Here is a 12,748-nt window from a genome sequence, read left to right on the forward strand (position 1 = left end):
TACTAGCTCTTACATATCAGGTCTCATGTGTGCCCCTCCACCCTTTACCAAATAAGGTCTATAAACACCTGCCTGGAAATTGATCCTTTGTCTTATCACCATTTCGTTCTTGGAAGAACTGGGCTGGATTCCTGCGCTAGGTGCTTCTTGGCTTCCCGCTCTCTGCAATCACGTGCTACTGAATGAGCTGCAATCACGAGCTGCTGAACCATAGCAAAACAAGAACAGGAAAGGAGGAGAGATCCATGCTTTATTCTGACCTCTGACGTAAGTTTCTCCAGGCCCACAGTCAAGATTCACTCTTTTCGGGTCTCCCTCTAGCTTCTCCTTCCTGAAAAAGGATCTATCTGATGTACCTAGCAGAGAGGGTATTGAGAATCTGTTTTGCAAATTGTTCAGAAATACTTTACTGGGAAGTCCTATAGTCATCACTTACCCAATGGGATACAGACTTACTCAGCTTTCTTGGACACTGCTGTTGTCTTTTCAGAAGACCTAAACAATTTTTCTAAATGTAGATGGATGTTTTTTCTTCTCTTCTGCTCCCAAAAAAGGAACCACTTTTATCCATTAGGAGTTTGTTAAACCTTTGTGAAGGACTAGATGGTAGAAGAGGAAAAAAAATCTCAGCAAACATATAAAATGTAGCTCCTATTGCTACTTCAGAGCAACTGATAGTACTACTCCTATGAAGATGAGGCCCCTTGACTTCACTAAAACTGAAGATTTCCTGGAGGATACTCACAGACCCTGGCTTATTCATACCATTTTTAGCAACAAAGACAAGCTCTCAACAACCCAATGAGTACTATACAGCACATACTTGACCTTTCACAAGGAGATTTTTAGCCTGGTTCTCAGCAAGCCAGTGCCTGCACCACCATCAGCCCAACAGACAACACTGTAACCCAGCTAACCAGAAAATTTAAAGATGCCTTAGCAAGTGAAAAATAACTTTTCTCCCTTCTCCACACCTCTTACATCAGGGCTGGGAAAATAAAGCAATTTAAAAACAAGGTTGGTTCTGCAACAGTCTGTGCTACCCTACTTACAGAGACCATCAGTCATTAGGGTTTGTAGTGTAGTCCCTCTCACCAGCATACAAATTAGCATCTCCAACCTTTGTGCAGGCAGAAAGGTCTCCAAGACCTATATAGATAGGCTCTAATTCCCCAAATTTGGCACATCATTCACACCCAAAACACACAACACTGTCCTGATTTCTGAGAATCTCTCCTCAGGAACCAGGCTGCTGGCACTTTATTTTAAGAAGACTTTGGGGTAATTTTTAAAGAGAATACGAGGGAAGTCAACAACTACAGCAGAGTGCACTGTTCAGATGACTTATTCTTTAAAGTCTGGTAAAGGATAGAAGATTCCCCTTTAGACCAGTTGACCAGTCCCAACAACAACATCATATTCAAGATTCAAGGGTATACAAGAACAGGCAATAAAACCAAGAGCTGATGGCTAATAAGATGGTATAAATGTACCTGAAGTCCTGAAATGGAAAATGGGATGTCTAATTTAAGTTTAGCTGTCTGTATACTAAGTCTGCTGAAGGAAGTTTATCAGTGCAGTATCAGCATAAAAACTGAATGATTGATGGAGGAGTAGGTCTCCACCTTAAAGAAAACTTAAGAGTCAGCAACGGGAATAAAGAAGCCCTATAAAATTTCATAAGTAAGCACAAATATTGACAGAGGAGACCACCAAACCCAGAAGGTCAATTAAAGTGTTAACAGACAGAAAGAGAGAGATGCTGCAAAGGCAGAAAAAATACAACAGTGAGAAATTTCGACAATGCCCTTGCAGACTAAATAAGTGTCATGTCAGGGATGATGCAGAGACTGCATTTTTTGATTCCATAAATACTCTTTTCTAAGGAGAACCTATAAGAGGCAGCACAATTTGTGATTTAGACCTAGAACAGCACAGTGTGACCACAATCAATATTACAGAACGGTTCTGCACTGCACTCAAATTCAGCTTCCTTGCAGCAGCAACAAAATAAAACCCACCCTCCAAAGCACTATGGCAATATTTAACTTGCAAAAGCTGCCTAAAAGGAAAGAAGCTTGTTAAAAGGAAATTAAAAAGAAAAGCCAAGAAATTAAATGCTTGCAAGTGACACGAAGACTGTGTAAAGACACCACATCAGAGGCTCAGTGTAAGCCTAGAGAATATTAGCAAAATATTTTAGAACAGAATAAAGGAACCACAGTTAAGTAAGTTAAAAAAAAAAACAAAAACAAAAACAAAAAACACCACACCAAACCAAAATAACCAACCACCACCCAATGCGAAAACTGGACATTATGCCTTCAAGCAAAGAAAAAGACAGCAAACTAGACCAAGCTAAAGACCATAAGTAGGCCAAAAAAGACTCTGGAACAACTTTACAAACCCAGTCAAAACTCTTCAAACACAGCAAAATCAGGAAGCCCGCCATAAAGTCTGTAGGACCAAAAGATGATCACTGTGGAAGAAGAACATTTGAGAAAGAGGGAGAACTAAATGAAGTCTTGCACCAGTGTTCACAAAATAATATTTATGGGAGGTCTCCACATCAACAGAACCTTTTCACATGGCAAAAACCTAAGGCATTATCAGTGGAAGACCTTAATCAATTTATTTCAACTAATTTCTTCTATGAGGTGTCAGGACCACATGGTATTCATCCAGGAGTTCAAAAGAACAAGTCAACAGAAAACCCACACTACTTGCACACAAACACACCAAACTTCTAACTCTGCTCTATTACCAAATACTCAAATCAGGAATGGAGGAAGGGAAAAGCTATGTGAATTTTTAAGAGGCCTGGCACAGGCAGGAGTCCCAGAAAACCCCAGGGCCAGCAGCCTGATGGTTTGGCCAAATGGGCAGAAACTGTAACAATCAATCAAAAGATTGAAGTTTACATGTTGATAAACACCAACACAACAGGCTTTTCAGACATTATGATTTCAATACAATCTCAGCAAGTTCCCAAGCCAAGTTTGGAGAGTTAGGAGGATACATTCCTTTTTTTACTGTCTTTCCCTTAGCACTTACCACTGACTGGCATGGGGCTGCCTTACAAATTTGGCCTGACCTAGGCCAGATGATCCTCTGTTCTGATGCATTGTACCTTTCCAAAAGAAAGGCTTTTGGGAAACAAAACAAAACAAAACAAAACAAAACAAAAAATCAAGGCCTTCACCTGCTCTCAGCAAAGAGAGCTCATTGCATTTGTCAACACACCACTCAAGCTACTCTACCTTTCCACTCCCAGATGAGTGACTGTTAACAGGGCCCACACTCCTTTTGATCTGGGCATCGATCTTTCACCCACACCTCAGATCAGCCTGGAGAACAGAAATAGGAGAATCTACCTACCTACTGCAGACCTCTCGTTGAGAGATGTTTGTGAAACTCTATCAAATGCAATGTTTTAAAGCATGAATAAAACAAACACTTCATCTGTGCCAAAGACTTCCCTCCTGGCAGACCCATACTGAGCCACCCACACAATGCTACTGCCAGAAGCCTTCTGAGGGTCACAACAACCCAGTTCCCTCCAGGGCCACCCCCCCATTTCTAACGGAGCGTCCTCTACTGCCTCCAAAAGCAGAGGAGCAGGAGAGATCCGTGTAACTGCTGGGGACATGCAGTACCAGTCTTGAACCATTTACTTGCAATGCACAGCACTACCTCTAATGCTTAACATCTACATCAACCAAGGAACATGGAGATGAGGAATCCTCTAGAAAACCAGAGGGACTACCAGGCTTTGGAATAAAATGACTCATACTTCAATTGTTTTAACAAGTCAGTCCTGCAGTACACACTGATTTACCTGCTTTCTGACACATATGTTTAAGCCTGTAGGGCTTCACATTTTCAAGATGTTCTTCCCCAGACACAACAGTAGAAATGGTTTTGGGTTTCTGGATTTGGTTTGAGTTTTTTTTTTTAATTATACTTCATTCTAATACAAGTGGCTTCAGATACTGAGAATTTAAAACAAATCTTGTGAGATTTCCCAAATGAATGATAACTGACCCAACAATATTATCACCAAGGAAGCCAAGGTTCTTGGTGCAAAGTCAACAAAGCAAGCCTGCAAACAGCAACTGTTGTTCTTCTAGAAACCTCCATCTCCAATAACAACCACAACAATAGATTGTCTCTCCAAAAATCTTACAGACAAAACACACAAGCCAAGTACAGCAACATCCGTGCTGTTCAGTAACAGATGAGACTAGATCAGGATGTCATGTGGCCCACACTAGTAGTGCAAATCAGTGCAAAGATGCAGAACGTAACTGGTAGTGGCAAAAGGACACATCTGATAGGTGAGAGGAGGGGGAAGTTGCAGTTTGCTGGATCTGAACAATGCGCTTCTTGTTGCAGTAGGAAAGCCCTTATGAAGGGGAACAGAAAGGCTCTCCTTCTCACTACATCGCTTTTACACGTATGAGAGGGGAACTTTGAACCAAGCTCAATACACACAAGACCCATATCAGAAGCCTCTCCAACAGTTCTGCCAACATAACTAAAGGCATCAGACCCGCATCTCCATTCACCCAGGGAACCACTTTGAGGAGGTACCTTTACAAAGCCCAGGACAATGCAGCTTCTTCCTCTACTTTTGTCTGTGTGTCAAAACTCTGCCTTGCTGTTCTCCCTCCTTTTCTAACTACAGATGCCTCCCACGCTATCACCATGACGTTTCACGGGAGCAGCTAAACTTTCTGACCCTACAGTTCACGTAACGCAATCTGCAGAGAGCAGACAGCCACCCCCTTCTCACACCCTGTGACCCCTACTGCACATTGGCTTCCCAATCCTTTACTATCAGCACAGGTCCCAAACTGCCTTTCTATACAAAAGCTACAGTAGAATTGAAAATACCCAACTGAAGAGCTGTGTAAATCAGAAGCTGCCAGTTCCTACCCAGTATACTTTTGTCTGGATTGCTGTCCAGAATATGCTTCTTCCATACCACTGACAGCAAAACGAAAGGAGTCTGTTGAAATCCAGATAGTCAGGAAGTCAACATATGTGAACATTTGCAAACCACAGCTTAGTCACCTTTCTTGCAGTGTTTTAAGAAGCAGAAAGGATGCAAGTTGTGAAAGTAAAGACTGTAATCCAGGCCTTGTGGCAAGATAAGATAGGGCTTAGGCTCTTTTTTACTCTCCCACTGATGAGGGAGATAATGTATTTTTTCAAACTGCACTTGCACAACCAAAGCTCTTCTGGAAGCAAAGCAAATACCCTTCCTCATCACACTTCTGCTTCTGTGGCATCATCTGATGCTGCTTAATATGATGCAATGCTGTATGATGAAGACTACTTCTCTATGCAAGTCATTCAGGGCCTCCCAGCCTTGAATGCACCTTCCCCCAGTTTAATGGGAAAGAAACACAACACAGCAAAACAGCAGTAGGTAAGAGAGAGTAAAGCAGAAGAGGGGTTTCAGCTCTGACAGCTACCTCAGTGGCTGCTGGAATCTGCAGTCAGGATATAATACTTTGGTCAAAGACCTACTACAGTCACCTAACATAGCCAGCCCTGGGGGATCCCACAGGGCTAGTGCTGAGGGTGCCATAGGGCAGCCCCTCCCAGCAAAAACACTGCAAGTCATTCATTTAACTCCCATGCAGCTTCCACAGATGATAACCCAAAAGCCAACTGCTTCTGTGAGGGAGAAGGGGCAGCTGCCTTTGGTGCATGGCTGGGAAGGGACCACCAGATGAAATGCGTAGAAAAAGTTCATTTCAGGCTGTAGTGTCCATTTATAGAAACTTAGGCATTCCTGAGAAAGCCACATTGCTATTTGGTCAGCACGCCCTGCCACACTGAGCCACATCCAGGACCTCGGAGAGTTGGCCACATTGCAATCCTTGTGATCCAAGTGCTCTGATCCACCCTGCCCTTTTTTAGAGGGGGAGAAAGGAGCCAGGGCTAGAGAATGTCAACCATTAACCACTGTGACTACCAGGTCCTCTTGGTTCCTTGCTAAAATCTTCTCTATTCTAATAGCTAAAACCCCGGGAGATACAGGGCCACGCTACAGAGGGATGTGAGGCAGACCACCACCTGCCCCTATTTCTAACAGGGATCAAATCTCATCTGAAGAGATGGGGAGCCTCCAGCAGGGACAGAACAGCCAGAGAGATCTAGAAGTCCACCTGAAGACAGGAATTCCACAGGATGTGCTCCATTTTCACAACACTTAGACTTTCAGATGCTGCCTTCCCTGAAGGGCAAAAGGTACAGAACAGAGTTAGCAGCGAGGCATCAAACAGCAGCACATGCTCGGCACAAACAGTGCTGCAGGCTCACCAGCACAAAAGCAATGGCCATTCAGATGTTGTAGATCCAATTATTTGGCAACACCCACCCACCCACTACCCCATGCAGACTCTTTCCCCCAATTCAGAACAAGAAGAAAGGACCTACCAGGAGAGAGAGCAAGCATTTGCCTGAATTTCATTCACAGCTTATCATCCAGTTTGTCCACTTCAAAAGCCATCACCTAATCACTGCTAGACTGGCACTCCCAGCAGTCTGCAGATAGCACCTAAAAGTTCTGCCTTGGGCCATTTCTGTTATGGAAGCCCTAAATCTTTGAAGTCACATGCCAGCTGCAGCAGCACAAGGACAGACCCCACCTGAAGATTAGCAAGGTGCTGCATCATTTTTCCCCAGAGGCAGAGATTAATGCAAAGCTGTAGTTTTCTTTTCTCCCAAACCACATCAACACCTTTTATCAACCCCTGCTAAAAAATGACGAGGCAAAATTACAGCAGAAACGTTGTCTAACATGCCTGCATCCTTACTCTCAAGCCCATCAGCTGCTTTTTTCTTTTCATCAGAATGGCAAGAGCCAGGAACAAGGTCTATTTCAATCAAAAAAAGTGACAATATTTGTGACAAAGCAATACAAAGCCACAAACACAAATGTTCTTTCATTGCCCCTGTGCAACACAGTCACACAATTGTCTGCGTGCTGCCCATGTCCCTTGCCCATCAAGTGACAACAGGAAGATACAGCAGTAAGAGATATGCCTAAAACCAACATGCCTGAAGAAGCGTGGCCCAAGCACAGCAATCCAGCACACGCCATGGCAGCTGAAGCAGAGAACTGGTACCTGGCCACCACGCTCCAGCTTATAAATCTCAAAAAGCCACGAGAATTTAACTCATTACCTAAACATCCCCACCACTGTGTTAGTTCTGTCATGCCACAGCACCATGTTTCCTCATACCCAAAAGACAGCAGAGCAAGTATGTTAAAGGAAGGGGCAAGGCCTGCTGCTCCAGAAAGCACATACACCTGCAAATGCTAGTATCTCAGGAGAGCATTTCTTCCTGCTGTGGTCCTGCCACCAGAGAGAATGAGGGGATGGTCTCCTTCCGACATAGAAATCAGAAGCCTGTTTGCTGCAACCTGTCGGGTCTGAACCACTGCCCCAAACAGGGAACAGGCTGATGAATCAATACACCAAAATGCAACCAGCACGGCCTTACACAAACCACTCTCTCCCACCCACCTCTTGTCCATGGGACTTCACGTAGATATCCAGCACCAAGCTCCTCCAAAAGTGACACTGCTGATAACGTAGCAGGCACGCTACTCCTGATGGCTGTATTTCAGAAGCATGTCAGACAAATTCCTCCCAATATTCAAACAGATCTGAAGGACATTAGTGAACTCTTCAAAACACTTCTGCTTCCTTAGCAATGAGATGCTAATAGTATTTTAATAACACTAATATTTTAATGCCAAAGTATCCAACATGCAAATAAACACCATTCTACACCTCCCCATACATGCATTTGCAGGGACAGGGAAAAAGAATGGAAAAACCTATGCATCTCCCTGTTAAAATGGGGAAAAGTAAAATGTCATGAAAACCAGCAGTGGGTAAAGAAGGGAATGTGATCACCTCCTCCACAGGTGTCCACACTCTTCTAGAAGCTCTCCAGCATTGATTCAAGAGTCCTCAATCTAACCCTTCTTTGCACTTCAGATACCACAGCCAACACATGATCAGAAACAAGTGAGGAGAATCTGATACTCTACTAGGGTTTGTTTGTTTGTTTTTTAAAAGATATTTAATACCCAGTCTGACTGATTTAATGATTTACTTTTCAGGGCTAACTTTGAAACTGAAGGTTACCACCACTCAGCAAGCAGCAGCAGCATCCTGAGCAGACATCACCCCAGCAGACCTCAATGAAGCAGCAGGCAGGGCTCTCCTCAGGACAGCGCTGCTTAAGTGCTGTCTAAGGCTGAGAGGGTAGGAGCAGAAAGAGGGCAGGTATATCAAAAAAAGCAGCAGTGACACTGCCGCACTCCTCCATATAGTTGGTTGCAATTCTTGATGGAGAGGGACATCAGTGTTTAGCATTCAATAATAATAGTCATGATAACAACTCATGACAGAGTTTTCCACCTTGAGGATCTGTAACTAAGTGACGTGGCAAGGAAAGGAAAACCATGCAGTTTTGTAGAGGAATGAGCATAGGGAATAATTTGCCATGCTGGCATACTGCAATTACAAACCCACTGTATTATACCCTTTGCTAACACTCCCTAACACACAGTCTTTAACTGCAGAGTCAGGAAAAAAGGATGCCTTTATTTCTTCCCCCTGCCCACCATCACCAGTAAACAAAATAGCTACTTTTCATTCACTGTGATTATGCACCTCAGGACCCTTGACTAAGGGAATTAATAGGTCCTTCCTACGGAGTACGCCCTGCCTTTAGTCATTGCCATTTCTGACTTCTCCAGTTCTCTAAAAGGAAGTCTGGGCTTACAAAGCAAAGGCTATGTACTGAACTGAGGTCTCATTGCCATGTCAGTTCAATCTCCAGAGCAGTGTGGAGCTCCAAAAGCGTAGCCAAAGTTTGCTTTTCACAACCGTTACACTAACCCCCTCCATTTAGGACGATGAGGATACCACACACGCATATAGCATAGGCTGAAACCCACACTGTTTGGATTTGTTATGCACATTGTTGAGTAACTCCACCTGAATAATTAAAAAAAGTCTGACAGCAAAATGCTCAGTTACTTATTTACTCCTAAATCAGCAGAGTGCTCATGCCAAGTTAAATGCCTTCCACTCTGAAGATTCACGTAAAACACATAAAAACCAGCCCACTAGCCTGGGTGATAAGAGCAAAGAGGAAAGCTTAGATTCACTCAGAGAAAGATGTTTTCTCTTTCCAGAGTCTCCTTAATTCCCTAGCGCTGTTCCACAGACTTCAGTTCCTCAAATACCATCTCTGAGCATTCACTCTTTTTGCCTCAGGAGTATCTAAATAAATACAGAAACCCAGGAATGTGGGGAAAGGAGACCTCAAGCCCATGGCACACAGTTATCTGTGAGGAAGAACCATGCATCAGAAACGAGCTGAATTGCAAACCATTCAAATCTGAATAGCAGCCACCCACAGGCTGAATCAAAGATGGTCCAGGGTGGTGCACAGTCACATGTAGCAGAGTACATTGGATCTCAAAGCAAGGGACACAGGTCCAGCCTAACAGCTAATGCCAGGTTCCAATTCCCTCTTCTTGGTGTCAGTGTTGCAGAGCCACACTCACTTCGCTTATGCCATGTTGCATCAGTATTGGCCTATCTGCTTCATGCAAGAGGGATGAGTGGGTGTTCCGGTGCAAGGGTCAAGAAGCTACTTCCCTGATCCTTCCAAAGCTGTGGAAAAACTTATCTCCTCCAAGCACCAGCTGACTACAAGAAAAGACTGTCACAGCTTGAGGAAGAGTGGGACACTGGCCTCCTTGACCCACCTTCTTACAAGAGTGCTCAGGGAGCTTACCTGGCCCTAGCTTGATGGAAGGTTTGTTTCTTTTCAAAGCAACTGCTGGTAGAAACTCTGTACCTCCTTTTTAAGAGGTGTGAAAGTGCTAAAGTCATTTTCCTCCAGGGCTCAGTGGCAAGTACCCTTTTCAGTATACAGCTAATCTCCTTTGTCCCACCTAGTTGTCAGCAGGAGGAAGATATTGCAGTGTCAAGTCCAGATGCAACTGCAGATCTGAGGTTTCTCAGCAGCGCACATTCCCCTCCATCCCATCCATGGTTCTACTGAATCACACCCCTGGACTAGAGATTCGCAAACACGAGAGTAGGAGAGGACTGGAGAAGCCTCCCGAGTCCAAACACCTCTCAAAGCCAGACCTGTACCCAACCCCCATGCTGCCTCCAACTTTGTAGACTTGGGTCCCACCTGCCTTTGCCACCACCACCAGCCCACAGCCTAACCCCAGCTGCGTCCCTCCAGGTACCAGCTGCATTTCCCAGGGGGGAATTTAGTGTAACTGCCTCTTATCCCTGCTGCTGCCCTCCAGACCCTGTGCATCTTTTCCCCCTCCCTGGTTTGCCCCCTTAGCACTTCCAGTCCCTGGCCAGGCAGGTGACAGCCCACTCCACGTGCCTGGCCAGGCAGGGGACAGCCGCCCATTACCTGGTTCCCAAAGACAGCAATGGAGCAGGCAGTGGAGACCTCACGGGGGCCGAACCAGACGGAGGCGATGCGCGAGGGCATGCCCAGGATGAAGACCTGGGCCAGGGAGCAGATGACCTGCCCCAGGACGGTGATGGGGAAGAGGTGCGGCTTCAGGCTGCCCAGCTTCACCCAGGCGCCCAGGGCGTTGAGGGCCGAGCCGGCCAGGGCGATGAGGCGCAGGCCCCTCTTGTCCAGCAGCCAGGCGACGGGGAAGAGCAGAGGGATGTAGGTGACCATGTAGCTCATGGAGAGCCAGTCGATGGCGAAGGCGCTCACGCCGTAGAAGCGCGCGAAGACGTTGTTGATGCTGCCATACTGGATCCACTGGAAGGCGTTGCACAGGGAGTAGCTGCTGAAGAGCAGCACCACGACCCAGCGACGCCGGGACAGCCGCACCTCGGCGGTGGCAGCGGCAGCAGCGGCCTCCCCCGCCGCCGCCGCCAGCCCCAGCGCCCCGGCAGGCTCCTGCTGCACCATGCCGGCAGCGGGGGCCGCTCGGCTCGGCTCGGCCCGGCCCGGCTCGGCTCGGCTCGGCTCGGCCCGACCCGGCCCGGCCCCGCCCCGCTCCGCCCCCCGCCGGCACCCACCTGGCCGGGAAACCCCACCCAGCCGCCCCCGCCGAGCTCACTGGCTGCCTCCGCGCGGGGAGGAGGGGCCGCCGCCCCCGCCCCGCCCCGCCCCGGGGGCGGGAAGGGCGTCTGGCTGCCCGCGTCGGGGGGGACGCGGCCGGCCGGCGGGCCCGCCGAGGGGGCTGCGGAGCGGTAGGCGCGGAGCGCGCCCTGCAGAAGCGCTGCCTGCGCCACAGCAGAGTGGCCGCGACCCTCTCCCCACGGCCGCCGCCAGGCTGCCATTTCCCGGCCCCGCCGAGGGGCCGCCCCCCCTTAAGAAGGACCGGGTGCTGGAGAGACTTCAGTCGTCAGTGCACATACCGAAGTGACGAGCAGGACGGGGACTGACCCAGAACTGTGTCCTGGGGGGAGGCTGCGGGCGGGCGGGCGGTGCCTGACCCAGCCAGAGATGCCAGGGTGGGCACCTGGAGGATGCAGCGGTTTGGGGTTTCATTTGGGTTGGCTCCCGATGTTTTTTTTCATGAAGTCAAAACATCTCAATGTGACTGAAGGAAAAGACCCAAAAGCGATGTTTGTTTTCATCCTCATGGGGAACTTGCAGTTAATGAGTCAGCTCTTGTTTTCCAATTCCTTTAGCAACACGCCACTCCGACAGATTCCTGCCTGGAGATCGCTTACGATCTACAGTTCATTTAATTAACATCGTGTTATGTGAATTGTACAAACGTTACTCAGCGCAAGCTTTAAAACGTGGACTTGGTTGCATGCTACTGTTGTTCAGCTCTCTTCCGGCATTAAACACACAGCTCAAAGTTCACTTGGACAAATGGGAGCCATGACCTGTCTTTAGGATGTTGTATTCCTGAAACAAAGACTTGGATCAGAGAATGAAAAAGTGACATTTCTCTGGCTTGCATTTACTTTGCGGAATGCTGTCAGAGGTTGCTGGCGCTGTCCTCCAAGTTATCCACCTGACTACTGCCAGGAGCAAAGGCAGACTCTCAGCTTCGGTGCATTTATGTTCTTATTTCCCATGCCAGGAAAAAAAAAAAAAAAACAAAAAAAAAAACCCAAAAACAAACCTCTGGACAAATTATTCCAGGGAGAGCAAATGTCACCTTAAGTGGTTCTTGCTGTGTATCCTCACAGAGCTCACTTCTTGTCACCTGCTTAGGTTTCCTACTCCCAGCAGAGTGGCCAGGCACTGGAGACAGCACAGCTGGAGACAAGCAAAGCCAGTGCAGCCTTCCCTGTGTGCTCTGCTGAAAGCACCGCAGGGCAGAGCTGCAAACCTTCCTACTCTCCCTATCCTCTGCCCACAGCTTTGCCAGGGAGCCTCCAGCTTCACCTGGGATGCTCCTTACCATGGTACAATATAACCATAATGTAGCCCTTTTACATAATAAACAAGAAAGCCTAATGCAGAAGCAAGAGCCAGAGAAAAGGTTTTCAGTCCCATTTATTATTAGGTTAGGCACCCAAAGTTACTCCAAGCTCTGTACGGAGACAACAGAAAGAACAGAGGAATTTGTTCTAATAAATTTGTAATTTAAATGTATCAGGAATGCAATGAGTGATAGTGGTGCAGAGAGTGCAGAGGTGAAATGGAGCAGGAAAAGGACTGTCATGGTCCGACTGCTGCTTAGTCTGAG

At 46.9% G+C, this 12,748-nt stretch overlaps 1 protein-coding gene across 3 annotated transcripts in view; it reads right to left on the bottom strand.

Annotated features, from left to right (window-relative positions):
* FLVCR2 (FLVCR choline and putative heme transporter 2) overlaps positions 1-11,071 on the bottom strand; it is a 42,511-nt gene extending 31,440 nt beyond the window's left edge. Inside the window, exon 1 of one of the 3 annotated variants that reach the window (XM_069783840.1) lies at positions 10,486-11,070. In XM_069783840.1, coding sequence (XP_069639941.1) covers positions 10,486-11,004 — 519 coding nt within the window. In that variant the 5' untranslated portion in view covers positions 11,005-11,070. Of the gene's footprint in view, positions 1-10,485 lie in introns of all 3 variants that reach the window. The other 2 variants (XM_069783842.1, XM_069783841.1) reach the window with 2 other exon arrangements.
* Between the last annotated feature and the right edge of the window lie 1,677 nt (positions 11,072-12,748).

This window comes from Haliaeetus albicilla, chromosome 5 (assembly GCF_947461875.1).
Source record: "Haliaeetus albicilla chromosome 5, bHalAlb1.1, whole genome shotgun sequence".
In the NCBI taxonomy this organism is placed as follows: Eukaryota; Metazoa; Chordata; class Aves; order Accipitriformes; family Accipitridae; genus Haliaeetus; species Haliaeetus albicilla.